Raw genomic sequence first — 20,640 nt, 5'->3', positions numbered from 1 at the left:
TCTTTTTTAAATTTGTTTTTAATCAATATACAATTGACATACAACATCATGTTAGTTTCAGGTACACAGCATAATCGATAGATGTACATATTGCAGCTTGATCAACATAGTAATATGTCAAGTTAACATCTATCACCACACATAACTACAAATTGTTTTTCTTGTGATATGAACATTTGAGATTTACTATTTTAATAGCATTCAAATATACAACACAGGATTATTAACCTAGTAACCACACTATACATGACATCCCTGGGACTTATTTGTTTTATACCTGGGCGTCTCTATCTCTCTCCCTTTTTCACACACAACCAACATTTTTAAAACTTTACTGTTGAAATGAGCTTGACAAGTTTTTATGCCACTGAAGGTCATTATAAATATTGTGAAAATAATATATTATCACATCAATTTATGTAGATTTGTTTATCTCATGATTGCTTACGTTTTAAAAATTAAATCTCTCCCTCCTGAAGTTTTGGAATTTTTGCTTATAGGACATCATTATGTTTTTTTCAGGTGCAGACTGATCTTGAAATAAAGCATAAAATCAAGCTTCAAGCTTTAATTTACCCTGTCTTACAGATAATAGATTCTTGTTTGCCATCTCACCAAGAACATGAGCGTGGTATAATTCTAACAAAGGACTTGGGCATAAAACTCATTAGCTCATATTTAACCACTGATGAAACACTTGCCCAAGCAATCAGAAGAAACCAACATATGCCTCTGGAATCAAGACACCTGTTTAAGTTTGTTAACTGGAGTACTCTTTTACCCAAGAAATATAGAAAAAACCATGTTTATACCGAACCAGTTCTTAGAAGACATAATTATTCATTGCCAGCACTTATGGATATCAGAGCATCTCCCTTGTTAGCCAGTGATTCTCAGTTACAGAATTTGCCATCAACCTATATTCTTACCTGTCAGTATGATTGTGTAAGGGATGATGGACTTATGTATGTCACAAGACTTCAAAATGTTGGAGTTCAAGTTACTCATGACCATATTGAGAATGGGTTCCATGGAGCTTTATCGTTGATGGTGTCACCAGTGTACTTACGTCTAGGTCTCAGGATAAAAGACATGTATATTAGTTGGCTGGATAAGAATTTATAAATGTAATATATATAAAATATATAGGGCCACCAGTTAATGGGTTGTAATTTGTGATATACAAATTATCACAGGTGTGGTACAAAGAGCAATGTCATTTGTGTTATCTGAATGGAGATTAAAATCAGTTATAAAAGTGACTGTATGTCCTTGAGCTAGTTAATTTTTCTTATTCCTAGAACTGCATGTGTAAAATGTATATAATCCTTTTATTTATAGTTTATGATAATTATGTTGGTCCTAATACAAACCAACACCTATTCAAGTTGAGAATAAGAATGGTTACTGACACGTTAGAGAAGATGGCAGAGAAATTATAATAGTGAGTGGGCAAAGGAAAAATAAAGGGAAAAAGTTACAAGGTAATTGGATTAGTTTCCTATGACTGCTGTAATGTTTTACTACAAATTTGGTGGCTTAAAACAGCAGAAATGTTTTCTCTCAGAGGGTCACCAAATCAGGGTGCTGGCAAGAGCCACACTCCCTCTGGAGGCTCTAGATGGAGCTCTTTGCCTCCTTCATCCGATGGCTGTCATTATTCCTTGGGGTAGCCAGATCACATTATCTTCAAGGTTAGCATCTTCAAATTTTTCTCGGCTCCATCTTCACTGGCCTTCATCTGTGCCTCCCTTTTAGAAAGGTACATGTGTTTCCACCGAAGTGATCCAAGATCCTCTCCCCATCTCAAAATCCTTAATTGCATTTGCAAATACCTGCCTTTTTTTCCCCATGTAAGGTGACATTCCCACGGAGTAGGATTTAGATTTTTTTCTAGAAGGCCTTTTTTTTTTTTCACATTTTCAGTCAAATGTTTTAAAAAGGCAACAGATCAACATTATAATTTGTTAAAGTTCAATCACATCTAAATATGCACTCAACGAGGGGAAGAGTTAAGATGGTGGAGTAGTAGGGGTACCCTGGGCTTGCGTCCTTCCTCAAACATAGCTAGATCACATCAAATCATTCTGAATACCTAGGAAATTGATCTGAGGATTAAGAGAACAATCTTCATAATTTGAAGGAGAGAATGTGGCAGGTTAAGAGGTGTGGAGACGTGCATTAGGGGAGAGAAAAGCTGCAGTGCCACAGGAGTAGGAAGACCTTTTTACAGAAAGGAGAGGGAAACAGGGTGAGAGAGCATGGCACTGGGTTTGCACAAGAAAAGGATTTTCTGAGAATCATTGGGGAATTGGGAGGAAATGATTATTGCAATATTTGCAAACAGTGGAGCTGAAATTCCGAGGTTTTGGAATTCTCTACCATTCGTGGGAGTCAATCTGGGAGGGCAGCAGTACTCCTGGGGAAAGGAGGGTGGAAGGTCAGCAGTGGACAGCGGATAGTGGGTTGTGGGGAGCCCCTGGGTCACAGTGGGAGAGAAAGTTTCTCTTCCCTGCTGTGCATTTGGAAGATGGTATATTTCCTCTCCACAGACAAAAGACCTGGCTGGTGCCTTTGAGCAACATTCAACAGCAGGGGACAGAAGTGTGTGCATAGGGCAGATAACCTGGTTCCAGCTTTTGGCTATGCTTCACCATAAACTCCAGGCACCTGTACATCTGTGCAGCCTATTTTCATGGACATAACAGGACCAGGCACAGCACTGTGAGGATCTCCTCTGGAGGGGTGTACAGGCCTCTGGCTCACCTTGTCCTTTAAGATTAGTAATTTTGAATACGAGCCATGCACCAGAGATAAAACACAGGAGAGCTGTGACACTGGGCATGTTGACAACCTAGGCACAAATGGGTTGAAGGCAGGGATCTGATTGAAGTGTAGGACATAGGAAGGGAGATGGCTTGCTTGTCTGTGAAGCCTAACTGAACAGAGGTGGGCAGCAGCTCCCCTAGCCAGGAAAGGAGAATGGGGTGATGCCATCTTCCCCCACCCAGTACCTGGTGGGACTTCACCAACCAAAACAGTGCCGCCAGTGGAGGCTGGAACTACTTACAACAAACCTCACCCTGCTGTTCCCTACAGGTGCATCTGTACTAGCACAGGTCTGACAGAAAAGAATTTCAGAAAAGAATTCTGAAAGCAGCTGGGGACAAAATGTCCTTAAGCTACAAGAGTAGGCACATAAGGTTAGCAGCAGACCTGTCCACAGAAACCTGGCAGGCCATAAGGGAGTAGCATGATACATATAATGTGCTCAATGGGAAAAATATGCAGCCAAGAATTCCACCCAGCAAGGCTGTTATTCAGAATAGAAGGAGAGAGAGAGTTTCCAAGACAAGCAAAAACTAAAGGACTTTATGAACACTAAACCAGCACTGCAAGAATTATTAAAGGGGACCGTTGAGTGGGAAAGATACCAAAAGAAACAAGAAAGAAACAGAGACCATCTACAGGAACAGTGACTTTACAGGTGGTACAAGGGCACTAAATTCATATCTATCAATAATTACTCTGAATGTAAATGGACTAAATCCTCCATTTAAAAGACATAGGGCATCAGAATGGATAAAAAATCATGACCCACAGTTACGCTACTTACAAGAGACTCATTTTAGACCCAAAGACACCTCCAGATTGAAGGTCAGGGTGGAACACCATTTATCAGGCTAATGGACATCAAAAGACAGCTGCAGTAGCCATACTAATATCAAATGAGATTTTAAACCAAAGACTATAATATGAGATGAAGAAGGCTACAATATATAATTAGGGGATCTATCCAGCAAGAAGATATAACAATTGTAAATATTTATGCCCCTAACTTGAAAGCAGCCAAGCATGTACATCAATTAATAACAAACTTACAGCAATGGACAATCATCTAAGCAGATGATCAACAAGGAAACAAGGGCTTTGAATGATACCCTGGACCAGATGGACTTGACAAGATATATTCAGAGCATTTCATGTACATATGTACATACACACACATATACATAAATAAGTATTTCCTTTTGGTATGAAAATAGTTACACATTATCTGAAGACCTTTCCTCTAGAAGTTATTTGGTCCTGTTTTCATTAATGTGTAAAAAATTCTTTTTTGTTTTTCTTTAAAGACAAATAATTTTTACTAAATTATGAATCAGTGTTGATATTTCTGGTTTGATTTTTTCCCCAGGTATGCCATTTACCTCATTAATATCTAAGTTCAAGTAATTCTTTAAAAACTTTCAGTGACATCTTGAATAATAATTTTTAGTAATTGTTCCATTTCCTTGTTTTGGTTTTTCTTCTCTGGGAAATTTTTATCATATCTATGTTAGATATTCTTTCCCTCTGTTCATTATTTGTAGATTTTAAAATCATTTTAATCTTGTTCTTAATCTCTACTTTGCACTCACTTTTTTTTACATTTGAGGTATAGGCCTATATGTTTTGACAAAGGCATAGTATCATGTAAATTTTTCTACAGCGAAGACACGGAACAGCTCTGTTCTGTGTTTCCTCCTGTTTCCCATAGCCCCTGCCAACTACTGTTCTGTTTTCTGTCTCTGTGAGTTTACCTTTCCTGGATTATCATATAAATGGAATCATATGGGAGCCATTAAATTCCTTTTTACTTTAAACTTTTTCCTAATTTAAGGCTGTTTTTCCCTCTGACATTTTCTGTATTTATTTTCCTTTGTGTTGATTCTGGTCTAATCTTCATTTTTGAAACAGTGTTTTGTTTTGTTTTCTGAATTATTTCTTGGGTGTTATTAATTAATTTTTGAGTTTTGATAATTCTGGATTATGTTTCTCTTTCACATTGTAGATCATTGTGTTAATAACTTCAGATAATTATAAAACATTAGGATATAGTTTTCCTTTGCTTTGTGGGCAAGTTTTTCTGTTTATGTTCTCATTGTCTGTATAGAGTTTATTCTGCTTCTTATTATGTTTGCTCTTACACATTGCTCTTATTAATTCTGAGTGATATATAACTACAATCATTTTCTGATGCTCATTTTTACATGAAACTAATTATCTTAACTTCTAGAAGGTATGGGGAAGGCATGGTTTTACAGATTTTCTCACTTTATGACTCTTGAGTTCCCTCTTTTGTTATTATTGTGAAATACTACATTTTGTTCTGGCCATTTAATCTGTATTGTCTTTTCCCCTGTCCTGGTTACTTTGGATTCTATTCCCAGCAGTTTAGTCAGTGTGGAGCTCTGTGCCGGAAGAGGCTTTAATTGGTTTATGTTGAGGGATGGTAGGGTCTACACTATCCCAGCCCCTTCAGATGTAATTGCAAATGGCTTGTATTCACCAACTAATAGGGTGCACAAATCCCTGAGAGTTTCAACTGTTTTCTAAATTTTACTAAGATTTCTGGTGAATACATGTTAAAATCTTAGTGTATCAAATGCTTTGTTGCTCCCCTGTGCTATCTCTTGTACAGGCACTGATGCTGCACAGGCCTTGTAGGTGTTGGTGAATTGTTCTTACCATTCATACTTAGAGGTTTGTAGGATACTTTATATTCTGGCTCATGTTTTACTTCATATAATGCTGTCCATAGATTTTTGGTTTTCTTACCCAAATTTCTGTGTGGATTCTCCTGGGGGAGATTTGGGGATTTTCAAAAATTAAGGACCCATAGTGGAATATTTGAATTCTTTTTTTTTTTGAGTAACTATTAGAAAAAAAAAAAAAAAAAGAAACAGACCCAAATTGATAAGTATACAAGATTTCAACAACATAATTAATAAAAATGATTTAATTTACAAATATTGAACTCAATAGCAAATAATGTCATAATACATTCTTTTCAAGTATACTTTGAACATTAAAAATATTCTTGGCCATTAAGCAATTATTGTCAAATTTAAAATGATAGAAACCAGGTAAAGCATATTCTCAGACTCTAGTGAAATTAGGCTAGAATAACAACATGATAATTTAAAAATCCCCATCTGTTTGAAAGTAATAAATGTATTACTAAATAACTCAGAGTTAAAAACTAACTCAATATACAAATTAGAACATGTTTTGAATTGAATGATAATGAAAACACATGACTTGTGGGATGCAGGTAAAGCTGGTCTTAGAAGGGAATTTATAACATACATGATAATTTCTAATGCATACATTAGAATAGAAGCAAGGTCAATTGCCATTTAGCTAAATGATCCATCTGATGAAGTCTTCAGCTTGTATTTTGCAGAATCCCTTCTGCCTTTCACAGTCTAGTCCTCAAAATACCATAAAGTCCCATAGTCACATCAGACTGTCATACCTATGGACTTGTGCTCATACAAACTCCTCTACTTACAAGACCTTCCTGGCCACCACTTTTGTCTAGTCTCCATTTTTGCTCTGTAGACCTCTATTAGCAGCTGTAACACTTTAATTATGTAGAGAATCTCATTTAAGAAGCTCCGTTTTTAAAAATACTTTTTCTTTTTCCTTGGAACCTGGGGGAATAGTTTGGTTGAGCAGCACAGGGGTCTTGGGGTGAGGGAGAGCTTATAAAAGGATGGAAGGTCTTAAATGGACTCTCTTTGTGACTTACACTTATTAACAGATTCCCTCTGCCATTCAATAGTGAATTCATTTCCTTCTTTATCTTCTCTCTCTTTCGAAAGTCTTAATATAACAAGCACCATAAATTTGCTATTGTGTTCACTTCAACTGAATATCACCAATATGTTTTATCTACCTATATGTTTTTCCTATCCAGTCTCTGTTTCCCCTGAGAAGCAGCTAAAATTCTGATTTGGAGGTATGCAACTCTCTTTTTTTTTAATTAAAAATATTTTTTAGATATATGTAAGCAGGCCTAAACAATATGCTTAGTTTTGCTTGCTTTAGGGGCCAAATATGGAATTATATGTTATGTAGTCTTTTGAGATATGACTTTCACTCAATCATATATATACTCGCCATAGATAGTGCAGGGAATGTAAGCTTATTCATTTTCACCAAGGTATAAAATGTTTTATTACCAGAATATACCACAATTTATTTAACCATTTTCTTGTTTTGGGGTATCTAGTTTTTCCCCAGGTTTTTGTTTGTTTGTTTTCTGTGTTCATTCTGGTTGTATAGCAGGATAATTTCACTCTGGGGAAAAAACCAAACACTATGTTGGTGTACATGAGTAGCTGAAGATGGTTAATCCAACTAGATAAAATACAGGATCTAAGCTAATCAATAAATTTTCTAAGAATAACTTGATCCAGGATCTCGGGATACATTCCATGGATATATGGAATAAAATAGTCTCTGCTGGATGAACACTAAGAAATAAACTTGGTCCTTGCAGGCTATTTGAATATTGTTAGATGTATTTAGATATTGCTAAATGTATTAACCAACATAAGTAACTTACTAACTTTATACACTGAAATAGTATTGAATTTGGCCAGGGTCTAGAACAACAACTGGCACGCACACATGATTTTGGAGGTGTTCACTAGACACTTGCAGATAAAGTCAATTACTGCCATCTGGTGGTGTCTTTTGGGATTCTGGATGCAAAATCTCCTTGCTGTAGGAGCAAAGTATCACTTTTTGGGACAATTGCTAGTCTCTTATAGAGCCCTGGTGCAAACATCTACCATTGCAGAAGGTCAGTAGATAAGAGCTGAGATACCATTTGTGTAATATGTAGTGTCAGAGAGATTTCTTTTTGATAACATGGATATTATACATATAGGACATATTTGGAGACTTCAATGTATGGGATTAAATCATCTTGCTATTTGTTTCCTCTTTGTTACATTTGCTCTTTTTTTTGTTTTACTATTTTCTTTATTTTTTATTATTTCAGTATTTTTATGATTTAATTGTTTTCTCCTCTGTTGGGTTATGAGACATACTTCTTGGTTTTATCCTTTTTAGTGGTTGCTTTAGAATTTACAGTATGCATGTTTATGTTATCACATCTAACTTCAAATAACGTTCTACTTCATGGAAGTGGTAAGAACTTTCCAACGGTATACCGCCATTTTTCTCTCACATCTTTTTGGTTATTGTTGCCATATATTTCAGTGCTACTTATGTTATGAACCCAACATTATGTTAATAATTTTTTAAATTATTATCTTTTTAAGCGTATTTAAGATGAGAAATAACATCTGTATTGATCCACATTATTATCTTTCTGTAGCTCTTAATTCTTTTGTATAAATCAGGGTTATCATCTTATTTTTTTCCTTCTGAAGAGGTCCTTCTATCATTTTTTGTAGTGTATGTTTGCTTGCAGTGATTTCTCTCAAGCTTCTGTTTCTTGAATAATATTTTATTTTGCTTGAGTTTAAGAAAATATTTTAACTTTGAGTAAGATTATAGTATGATTTTTCTTCAGAACTTTAAAGATGTTGATCTCTTCTTACAAATGTTATAATGAGAAGTCTGTGGTCAATCTTATCCTTTTGTATGTAATATTTCTTTTATCTCTGGATAGTTTGAAAACTTGTTTCTAATTACTGCTTTTCAGCATTTTGAATAAAATATGACTTGCTGTGGGGCGCCTTGGTGCCTGTCAGTTAAGTGTCTGACTCTTGGTTTCCACTCAGGTCAGGATCTTGTGGTTTCCTGAGTTCAAGCCTCACATTGCTTGGGATTCTCTCTCTCTACCCCCCTCTCTCTGCCCCTCCCACACTCACATGTCTCTGTCTCTCTCAAATAAAAAAAAATGTGACTTGTTGTGATTTATATTTTTATTCTCTTGGGATTTATCGAATTTCTTGGATCTTTGAATTCATAGTTTTCTTTAGATTTAGAAAAATTTTGCCCCTTTTACCTTCATATAATTTATCCCTTCTCCTCCTGCCCCAACAATATATCTGCTACTTCTTTCTGGAACTCCCAATTATGTTGCAGGGAGTATGGCCGGAGTTGCAAAAGATGAGTCCACAAAGTGCATTCAAATGAAGGTCCTCATAGGTGCCCGACTCCAGAATGAAGCTTCTTTTTATTAGGATAATTGCTAAAGACTATGTGCATAAAATTAGCTAAGCAAATATGTTAATCAATCTAAAGGTTTAGCTTTTCAAGGTTGAATTTCGAGTTAATTGGTTCTATAACACTAGGAAGGGTCAGGTGTGAAGGAGGATCCAGCCCTGGACAATGTTAATGGCTCTAGGCATTCCTTATGAGCTGCAGCCATGTTCAACTATGTAAACATGTCCTAAGGCCTTGCACCTTCTCCAGTCCTTCCCTTTTGAAGTCTTTTCCTTTGATGCTTCTCTCCTGCATTTCCCACACAATTACACATATTTAGTTGCTTGATATTTTCCCAGAGATTACAGAACCCTTCATTTTTCCATGTTTCCTCCCCTGTGTACTTAATTTTAAATACTTTCTATTTCTACTCATGTTCACTGATTTTTATACTAAATTTGAAGTCTGGTTTGGTAAATTCTCCCACTTGGTTCTGTTTAAAAATTGTCTCAACTATTCTATGCTCTTTGCATTAAAAAAAATTACAATCTGCTTGTCAGGTTTTTCCCCAAAAAAATTTTTTTTGAAATTTTTCAGTCAGATATTGTTGAATCTTTGGGAGAATTGGTAAATTAAAATTAGTACATTTTCAACCACGAACATGCTGTATCTCTCAATTGAATTAAGTCTTTTCTAATTTCTCTTGACAGTATTTTCAGTGTCACAGTCTTAAAAATATTTTGTTAGATTTAATTATGGGAATTTAATGGTTTTTGTTGCTATTACGAATGGTCCTGATGTTTTAATTTTATTTTCTCATTTTTGTTATTGTATATAGGAACATATTCAATATTTTATTATTGATCTTTATATATTTTATTTATTTATTTATTTTTATATATATATATATATATTATTTATTTATTTATTTATTTATTTAATTTTTAATTTTTTTAAATTTACATCCAAATTAGTTAGCGTATAGTGCAACAGTGATTTCAGGAGTAGATTCCTTAGTGCCCCTTACCCATTTAGCACATCCCCCCTCCCACAACCCCTCCAGTAACCCTCAGTTTGTTCTCCATATTTATGAGTCTCTTCTGTTTTGTCCCCCTCCCTGTTTTTATATTATTTTTGTTTCCCTTCCCTTACGTTCATCTGCTTTGTCTCTATATAAAGTCCTCATATGAGTGAAGTCATATGATTTTTTGTTTTTCTCTAATTTCACTTAGCATAATCCCTCCAGTTCCATCCACGTAGTTGCAAATGGCAAGATTTCGTTCTTTTTGATTGCCGAGTAATACTCCATTGTGTGTGTGTGTGTGTGTGTGTGTGTGTGTGTGTGTGTGTGTATGTGTATACATACCATTCTTTATCCATTCATCCATCAATGGACATTTGGGCTCTTTCCATACTTTGGCTATTGTTGATAGTGCTGCTATAAACACAGGGGTGCATGTGTCCCTTCAAAACAGCACACCAGTATCCCATGGATAAATGCCTAGTAGTGCAATTGCTGGGTTGTAGGGTAGTTCTATTTATAGTTTTTTGAGGAACCTCCATACTGTTTTCCAGAGTGACTGCACCAGCTTGCATTGCCACCAACAATGCAAAAGAGATCCTCTTTCTCTGCATCCTTGCCAACATCTGTTGTTGCCTGAGTTGTTAATGTTAGCCATTCTGACAGGTGTAAGATGGTATCTCATTGTGGTTTTGATTTGTATTTCCCTGATGATGAGTGATGTAGAGCATTTATTCATGTGTCAGTTGGCCACCTGGATGTCTTCTTTGGAGAAGTGTCTATTCCTGTCTTTTGCCCATTTCTTCACTGGATTATTTGTTTTTTGGGTGTTGAGTTTGATCAGTTCTTTATAGATTTTGGATACTAACCCTTTATCTGATATGTCATTAGCAAATATCTTCTCCCATTCTGTTGGTTGCCTTTTAGTTTTGCTGATTGTTTCCTTCACTGTGCAGAAGCTTTTTATTTTGATGAGATCCCAATAGTTCATTTTTGCTTTTGTTTCCCTTGTTTCTGGAGACGTGTTGAGAAAGAAGTTGCTGTGGCCAAGATCAAAGAGGTTTTTGCCTGCTTTCTCCTCAAGGATTTTGATGGCTTCGTATCTTACATTTAGGTATTTCATCCATTTTGAGTTTATTTTTGTATATGGTGTAAGAAAGTGGTCCAGGTGCATTCTTCTGCATGTCTCTGTCCAGTTTTCCCAGTCCCACTTGCTGAAGAGACTGTCTTTATTCCATTGGATATTCTTTCCTGCTTTGTCAAAGATTAGTTGGCCATACCTTTGTGGGTCCATTTCTGGGTTCTCTATTCTGTTCCATTGATCTGAGTGTCTCTTCTTATGCCAGTATCATACCGTCTTGATAACTACCACTTTGTAGTATAGCTTGAAGTCTGGGATTGTGATGCCTCCTGCTTTGGTTTTCTTTTTCAAGATTGCTTTGGCTATTCGGGGTCTTTTCTGGTTCCATACAAATTTTAGGATTATTTGTTCCAGCTCTGTGAAGAATGCTGCTGTTACTTTGATAGGGATTGTGTTGAATATGTAGATTGCTTTGGGTAGTATTGACATTTTAACAATATTTGTTCTTCCAATCTAGGAGCATGGAATCTTTTTCCATTTTTTTAAAATTTTTTTTTAATGTTTATTTATTTTTGAGACAGAGAGAGACAGAGCATGAATGGGGGAGGGGCTGAGAGAGAGGGAGACACAGAATCGGAAGCAGGCTCCAGGCTCTGAGCCATCAGCCCAGAGCCTGACGCAGGGCTCGAACTCACGAACCGTGAGATCGTGACCTGAGCTGAAGTCGGACGCTCAACTGACTGAGCCACCCAGGCGCCCCTCTTTTTCCATTTTTTTTGTGTCTTCTTCAATTTCTTTCATAAACTTTCTATAGTGTTCAGTGTATAGATTTTTCACCTCTTTGGTTATATTTATTCCTAGGTATTTTATGGTTTTTTGTGCAACTGTAAATGGGATCGATTCCTTGATTTCTCTTTCTGTCACTTCATTGTTGGTGTATAGTAATGCAACCGATATCTGTGCATTGATTTTATACCCTGCAACTTTGCTGAATTCATGAATCAGTTCTAGCAGTTTTTTGGTGGAATCTTTTGGGTTTTCCATATAGACTATCATGTCTTCTGAGAAGAGTGAAAGTTTGGCCTCCTTCTGGTCAATTTGGATGCCTTTTATTTCTTTGTGTTTTCTGATTGCAGAGGCTAAGACTTCCAATCCTATGTTGAGTAACAGTGGCAAGAGTGGACATCCCTGTCTTATTCCTGACCTTTGGGGGAAAGCTATCAGTTTTTCCCCACTGAGGAAGATATTAGCGTTGGGTCGTTCATATATGGCTTTTAGGATATTGAGGTATGCTCTTTCCATCCCTACTTTCTTGAGGGTTTTTATCAAGAAAGGATGCTGTATTTTGTCAAATGCTTTCTCTGCATCTATTGAGTGGATCATATGGTTCTTGTCCTTTCTTTTATTGATGTGATGAATCATGTTAATTGTTTTGCAGATATTGAAGCAGCCCTGCATCCCAGGTATAATCCGCTTGGTCGTGGTGAATAATTCTTTTAATGTTTTGTTGGATCCGGTTGGTTAATATCTTGTTGAGGATTTTTGCATCCATGTTCATCAGAGAAATTGGTCTATAGTTCTCCTTTTTAGTGTGGTCTCTGTCTGGTTTTGGATTCAAGGTAATGCTGTCTTCATAGAAAGAGTTTGGAAGTTTCCCTTCCATTTCTATTTTTTGGAATAGCTTCAAGAGAATAGGTGTTAACTTTTCCTTAAATGTTTGGTAGAATTCCCCTGGAAAGCCATCTGGCCTTGGACTCTTGTTTTTTGGCAGATTTTTGATTACTAATTTAATTTCCTTACTGGTGATGGGTCTCTTAAAATTTTCCAGTTCTTCCTGTTTCAGTTTTGGTAGTGTATATGTTTCTATGAATTTTGTCCATTTATTCGAGATTACCCACTTTATTGGCATAAAATTGCTCATATTATTCTCTTATTATTGTTTTTATTTCTGCTGTGTTGATTGTGATCTCTGGTCTTTCATTCTTGATTTTATTTATTTGGGTCCTTTCCTTTTTCTTTTTGTTCAGACTGGCTAGTGATTTATCAATTTTGGTAATTCTTTCAAAGAACTAGCTTCTGGTTTCATCGATCTGGGTTTTTTTTGTTTTTGTTTTTGTTTTGATAGCATTAATTTCTGCTCTAATCTTTATTATTTCGTGTCTTCTGCTGTTTTGGGTTTTATTTGCTGTTCTTTTTCCAGCTCCTGAAGGCATAAGGGTAGGTTGTGTATCTGAGATCTTTCTTCCTTCTTTAGTAAGGCCTGGATTGCTATATACTTCGCTCTTATGACCGCCTTTGCTGCATCCCAGAGGTTTTGGGTTGTGGTGTTATCATTTTAATTGACTTCCATATATTTTTTAATTTCCTCTTTAACTGTTTGGTTCGCCCATTCACTCTTTAGTAGGATGTTCTTCAGTCTCCAAGTGTTTGTGACCTTTCCAAATTTTTTTGTGGTTGATTTTGAGTTTCACAGCATTGTGGTCTGAAAATATGCATGGTATGATCTCGGTCTTTTTGTACTTACTTAGGGCTGATCTGTGTCCCAGTATGTGGTCTATTCTGGAGAACGTTTCATGCGCACTGGAGAAGAATGTACATTCTGCTGCTTTAGAATGAAATATTCTGAATATACCTGTTAAGTCCATCTGGTCCAGTGTGTCATTCAAAGCCATTGTTTCCTTGTTGATTTTTTGAATAGATGATCTGTCCATTTCTGTGAGTGGGTTGTTGAAGTCTCCTACTATTATGGTATTACTATCGATGAGTTTCTTTATGTTTCTGATTAGTTGATTTATATATTTGGGTGCTATCCCATTTGGTGCATAAATGTCTCCAATTGTTAGGTCTTCTTGGTGAATAGACCCCTTGATTATGATATAATGCCCTTCTGCATCTCTTGATACAGTCTTTATTTTCAAGTCTAGATTGTCTGATATAAGTATGGCCACTCTGGCTTTCTTTTGTTGACCATTAGCATGATAGATGGTTCTCCATCCCCTTGTTTTCAAATTGAAGGTGTCTTTAGGTCTCAAGTGGGTCTCTTGTAAACAGCAAATAGATGGATCTTGTTTCTTTATCCATTCTGTTTCCCTATGTCTTTTGATTGGAGCATTGAGTGCATTGACATTTAGAGTGAGTACTGAAAATATGAATTTATTGCCATTATGATGCTTGTAGAGTTGGAGTTTCTGGTGGTCTCTGGTTTTTCTAATCTTTGTTGCTTTTGATATATATATATATATATATATATATATATACACACACACACACACACACACACATATATATACATATATAGGCATATATATATGTGTGTGTGTATACACACACACACACACACACACACACATACATATTCACTTTTTCTGCCCTCAGAGAGTCCCCCTTATTGCAGGGCTGGTTTAGTGGTCATAAACTCCTTTAATTTTTGTTTGTCTGGGAAACTTTTTATCTCTTCTTCTATTTTGAATGACAGCCTTGCTGGGTAAAGAATTCGTGGCTTCATATTTTTCTGATTCAGCACACTGAATATATCCTGCCACTCCTTTCTGGCCTGCCAAGTTTCTGTGGATAGTACTGCTGCAAACCTGATCTATCTTCTCTTGTAGCTTAAGGACTTTTTTCCCTTGCTGCTTTCATGATTCTCTGCTTGCCTGAGTATTTTGTGAATTTGACTATGATATGCTTTGTTGGCGGTCGGTTTTTGTTGAGTCTAATGGGGGTCCTCTGTGCTTCCTGGATTTTGATGTCTGTGTCCTTCCCCAGGTTAGGAAAGTTTTCCACTATGATTTGCTCACATTACCCTTCTACCCCTATTTCTCTCTCTTCCTCTTCTGGGGTCCCTATGATTCTGATGTTGTTCCTTTTTAATGAGTCACTGATTTCTCTAATTCTTAAATTGCACTCTTTTGCCTTCATCTCCCTCTTTTTTGTGCTTCATTTGTCTCTGTAAGTTTGTCCTCTATATCGCTGATTCTCTGTTCTGCCTCATCCATCCTTGCCACCACTGCCTTCATCCCTGATTGCAGCTCAGTGATAGCATTTTTAATTTCATTCTGGCTATTTTTTACTTGTTTTATCTCTGCAGAAAGGGGTTCTAATCTATTTTTGACTCTAGCTAGTACTCTTATTATCGTGATTCTAAATTCTGGTTCAGACATCTTGCTTGTATCTATGTTGGTTAAGTCCCTGGCTGTCGTTTCTTTGTGCTCTTTCTTTTGGGGTGAATTCCTTCATTTTGTCATTTTGAAGTGAGAAAAGTAATTAATGAGGTAGAAAAATTGAAATTAAAAAAATTAAAAAAATATATTAAAATTAAAATTTAAACACACACACACACAAATCAAATAGATGATGGTAGATCCTAGGTGTGTTTTGGTTGGGTGTTGAAAGTAGTTTGACAGATGAGAGAAAAGGGGGGGAAGAAAAAAAAGGAAACTATTTGAGAATTTGAAAAAATGAATACACTGAAGTAGAGTAAAATGAGATGATGGGGTAAAATAGAATTTGAAAAAAATATACACAAAAGTAAAGAATATTGTAGAAAAAAATAAAGAAAATATTCTTAATAAAAAATTAAAAATGAATAGGATTTTTTTCTTTTTCTGTATCCAAGAGAAAAGAAATGAAAAATAGAAAAAAGATAGAAAGAAAAGAAAAAAAGAAAAAAATCATTCGCATTTTTGAAAAAAGTGAATACACTGTAGTAGATTAAAATAAAATGGTGGAAGTAAAATAGAATTTGGAAAAATTTACATAAAAGCAAAAAAATATGGTAAAAATTAAATTAAGATATTTTTAAAGAAATTGAAAGTAAAAATTAAGTTTTTCTCTTTCTGCATTCAAGAAAAATAAAAGAAATGAAAAAGAAAAAAAAAGGAACTTGTTTGAAAATTTGAAAAGGTGAATACACTGAAGTAGACTAACATAAAATAATGGAAGTAAAATAGAATTTGGAAAAATTTACACAGAAGTAAAAAATACAGTATAAAAATTAAAGAAAAATATTTTTAATAAAAATTGAAAATAAAATTTTTTTCTTTCTGTATTCAAGAAAAAGAATAGAAGTGTAAAAGAGGAAAAAAAGAAAATTGAATAGATGAACCTGCTAACAGATTGAAGTAGGACTGAAATCACTTCATTTTCCCTAGAAGTCAGTCTCTGTAGCATTTTATAGTCCATAAACTAAGCCAGCGGTGAGACTTCTGTTCTTGAAGGGCAAAGTTGGCCTAGTTGGGCGGGGCTCAGTGTAACAGCTTCGCTCTCCACTAGATGGCGCTGCTACCCTACTGAGGTGGAGTCTCTGGAGCTTTAGGTGCATATGCGCATGCATGAGAGCAGTGAAAATGGCACCACCCAGCTACCCAGTCTGTTCTCCCGGTTTAGCAATTGTGCACCTGTCCTCTGTCTTCAGGTTTTGTGCCCTCACTCCCCACTTTTTCACTGTCTGTGACAAGGCCCCAGGTGGTACCTCTCTCCCGAATTTTGTCTCAGACGCAGCTGTTTTCCCCGGCCCCTTACTTCTGAAGGATTGTGGCTTTGACCCGTTCTGCCCCTCTGTGGGAGGGTCTCACTGAGCAATGGCTGAATGAGCAATGGCTGAATGTCAGCTGCACCCAGGAATGCCCGCTGGACCCTGCTGCTGCCGGTGCCCCGAGACTGCGGCCTGCCCACCCCAGAGAAAGTTCACGAGATAGTGTAGCAGCAGCGTCTCAGGGATTATGGAAAATCACAACACACATCTGGCACCAGGCCTCACCCTTAATGACCTTGTTCCAGCATCAGTGAATGTTGCCATTTTCTGGGGTCTGCTGGGACCAGGTGGCTTCAGCAGTCTCTACCAAATATCCTTCCAGCAGTGGAACCGCTTTTCCCCATGCGGCCCGAGAACCTCCCAGACCCCACTCTGTTCCTGGGGATTCGCCCTTCACACCAGAGCACTGCCAGGCATCAAGCTGCGGAGTTGCAGCCTTTGCGCTCCCCTTGTTTACAGTTTTAATGGAATTTAAACCCTCTCCTTTCTCCCTTTTTAGTTTAGTCCCTGTGGCTGTTTCCAATTTTCCACTTTCTCTCCAGCTGCTTTTGGGGAGGGGTGCTTTTCCCGTATTCTCCCCCCCACTTCCCAGTCTGTGTCCTCTCTCCTCCCGCAAAAGCAGTTCCCTACCCTCTGTGGCTTCTCGCTCCCCAAATTCACTTTTCTGTGCCTTGTACCTGCTGAATTCTGTAGTTGAGGTTGTGCAGATTGTTGTGTTAATCCTCCAATCAGTTTTCTAGGTGTGTAGTATGGTTTAGTGTTGGTCTGGCTGTATTTCATGGATGAGAGACACACAAAAAACTTCCATGCTGTTCATCTAACTTGGCTCCTCCTTGGCTTCTTTTAAATTAAATTTTGTTTACAATATACTTAAAACAAGTCAAAAAGAGGACAGAGAAAAAGGTGCTTTGCATTTTATTCTACTGTTATTTTTTATATTTGAGTAATACTTAATTTGTTTCTTGAAAATCTATATTACAATTTTTTTTCACAAGGGGACCTGTGAGAAAAACACTTAGAAACAGGCTAATACATATTCATGACACTTTAGGTGGTTAGTAGAAAAGAGGTTGTCCAAACTAGAGAGCTTCTGTTTTCTTGGTGTCCAAACTACTTTGGCAAGTTTAAGGAAGATTTTTTGAAGCTTTTTTTTTCTATAATAACATAGTCTCAGTTAAAAACATTTGACTGATATACAATTTCATATTTCCCAATCACTTATCCAGATTTTCACTTTCATCAGCTGGATTAAGTTTTCACTGTCCTACTCCTATTAAATCTAAGTTAGAACTATTTAACTAAGAGTGTTTTCATAGAGGTAGAACAATATAAAATAGTGCTTCTTAATTTTTTTTTAACATTTATTCATTTTTGAGAGACAGAGCACAAGCAGGGGTGGGGCAGATAGAGATGGAGACCCAGAATCCTAAGTAGCTATTAGCTCAGAGCCTGATGGTGGGCTCCAACCCACAAACCATGAAATCATGACCTGAGCCGCAGTCAGACGCTTAACTGACTGAGCCACCCAGCTGCCCATAAAATAGTGATTCTTAATATAAGCTCTGGGAGGAAGGGCCATGACAGAATCATTTAAGAGGTTTTTAAAAGAATCTCTGTGTTACTCTCTTCCCAAATCACTGCACCGTTAAGGGTTTGATGCTTTGTTCAAGGGATACTTGACTGTCTCAGTTGAATATAACCCCCACTGTGAATCATCATTACTAATGGAATGATATTCCTTAACTCTTTTGAGGGTAGAAGAGTGTAGGAAACCACTGAAGTAAAAGAAAGAGCAGAAGTTTTGTTGTCAGACATATCTAGTTTTAGATCCTGGTTCTTGGTAGGAGAGTCAAGAACTAGGAATCACTGTGTTTGTTTAACAAACCCTTTACTCTGTGACCACGGGCAAAGTCCTTATTCCTCCCTGATCCTCAACTTTCTCATTAGTAAAAATTGGTAAAATAATACACAACTCATAAAATATTTGTAAAAATTGAATGAAGAAATTTTTTAAAACTCATGCCACAGAACCTGGCACATTGATAGGCACTCTTCAAATATTACTTCCTTTTGCTGGGTCTCAAATAGTCATTTAATTCTGTCTCCTACTCTTCCCAAGTGAATGCACATAAATAGAACATTTTTCAGAAGATAACTTTATTGCCAGACAACACTACACATGACAGAAAGAAATTGCACTGTGTAGTTTTCTGAGGGGAAAAAGTCAAAGTTTTAAGTGCTAGAAAGGAAAAGAAGAAAGAATGGCTGATGGAGGTAATGGTAACTAATGATTGAAGATTGAAAATGAGCTCAAAGTCTAGGGGAAATGAATCCATAGGTCTGTACACTATTGGTTAACCAAGTCTCATTATTCTTTGGCCTGGAAAAAATCTCTACTTACATTCATCTGACTTAGCAAGTTTATTAAGATCATGGTTCTTTCAGAGCACTAATGCAAGAGCAGTTGATGTAAAATGCAGTATTTAGTGAGTAATGCTACAAATCCAAAGTTTTCATTTATACCCCCTCTTTCTATGTGGGAATCCCATTGGTAATGCAGAAGGAGGGGCTCATCCAACTTCTAGATGGTAAACAAACACATACACCCAAAGTCTAGCTGCTATGGATCAGTTCAGTTAATCAACAACAAATTGAACAAAATGCAGTCAGCCATAATTGCATATTAATTAAGATAAAACTTGTATAAAAGAATAGTTATATGTTAAATTGAGAAATTTCTCTTAAAAATTGTATTTACTAAATCTCCTTCATTACTTTACTAAATAAAGGACTCTTTATTTGAAAAGAATCCTAAATAAAGGATTACTTTACTCCTTTACTAAATAAAGGACTCTTTATTTGAAAAGAATTTTAGCTGGAAAGTATTACTTTCTCTAACTTACCAACCCATTACCCTTACCCAAACACGTGGCTCAGTGTAACCTTTGCCATAAACCTTTATAATTTGCATATTTGTAGCTCTTGTATTTATCTTGTTTCATAAAAGATTTCAAAATTGATAGAATTCCTTTAGCACCTTCCTCTTTTCAAGGCAGGGGCTGTTGATGTGTACATATGTGCCCCCACAATATGAGCTCTTTGAAATCAGAAAACGTATTTCATTTTGGCCTTCCCAGCAACTAACACCATGTCAGTCACATTGAATGAAGACAGCTACATTGATGCTGGATGCTGGTATAGGATTTGAATGGGACTGGACAGAATGGGGCTTAGAAAGCTAATCATGAGCAAGTCAAAGAATCCCTGAGCAGTATTAGTTGATGTTTGGGATCACTGTTAGATTTTCTTCCTAGGATTTCAATATAAATTGTAGAAATACGAAATTATCATGGGAGGCTTTCTATGAAGAAAAAATCAAATCACATGATTTATTAATTCTCATTAATATTTTGATTTTGTCTTGTTTTACTTAAACTCTATAGATACGATTTTCTGTCAAGATGGACAGTAAACAGACTTGAAGTGTTATCAAGTAATTGAAGTATTGATTATACTTTAGTCCACATGTCCTGTATATCAAAATCCTCTCAACTTTCTTGAAGGATTTATTATGTCCAAAATAAATCTGTATCCCAGATGAACTAAGTATGGAAAGAGAAGCTGATATCAGTGCCTTCCCTGGGTGTGGTTAGATAAGACAGATACAAGTAGGTAAAAAAGGATCTAAGTCCTGGAAGCTCAAGAATTTTTTTGAATAAAATTAACAGTGACACTACATGGACATGACCAACTCCTATGGATTTCCCCTTCTCGTTAATTTGCAGAGTTAAGAATCAAGACCTCAGAGCCTGAGGATCTAGGCTAAAATGAAAGCTTTGGAAATATGTAATGAAGTGATCTTGGGAAAGAAACTTTTCATAGTCTTAGTTCTTACATTCCACTGTTGATATGAGAGCTAAGTAATATAATATATTTAAAGTGATATGGGGATTATGTCACATATTTTAAACTTGGCATGAAATTTACTTGCTCCACAAGAAAATGCTTCTGGAGTTTGAGCACTTAAACTCTTGGGTCCCTTAGCAATCCAAA

At 36.3% G+C, this 20,640-nt stretch overlaps 1 protein-coding gene across 1 annotated transcript in view; it reads left to right on the top strand.

Moving 5' to 3' along the window:
- AADACL2 (arylacetamide deacetylase like 2) overlaps nt 1–1,314 on the top strand; it is a 34,343-nt gene extending 33,029 nt beyond the window's left edge. Inside the window, exon 5 of the mRNA XM_049629693.1 lies at nt 523–1,314. Coding sequence (XP_049485650.1) covers nt 523–1,125 — 603 coding nt within the window. The 3' untranslated portion in view covers nt 1,126–1,314. The remainder of the gene's footprint in view (nt 1–522) is intronic.
- Nucleotides 1,315–20,640: the final 19,326 nt, after the last annotated feature.

The sequence above is a fragment of the Panthera uncia genome, chromosome C2 (genome assembly GCF_023721935.1).
Source record: "Panthera uncia isolate 11264 chromosome C2, Puncia_PCG_1.0, whole genome shotgun sequence".
In the NCBI taxonomy this organism is placed as follows: domain Eukaryota; kingdom Metazoa; phylum Chordata; class Mammalia; order Carnivora; family Felidae; genus Panthera; species Panthera uncia.
Note: the sequence above shows the minus strand (reverse complement) of the source record. Positions and strands in the feature narration are given on the sequence as shown.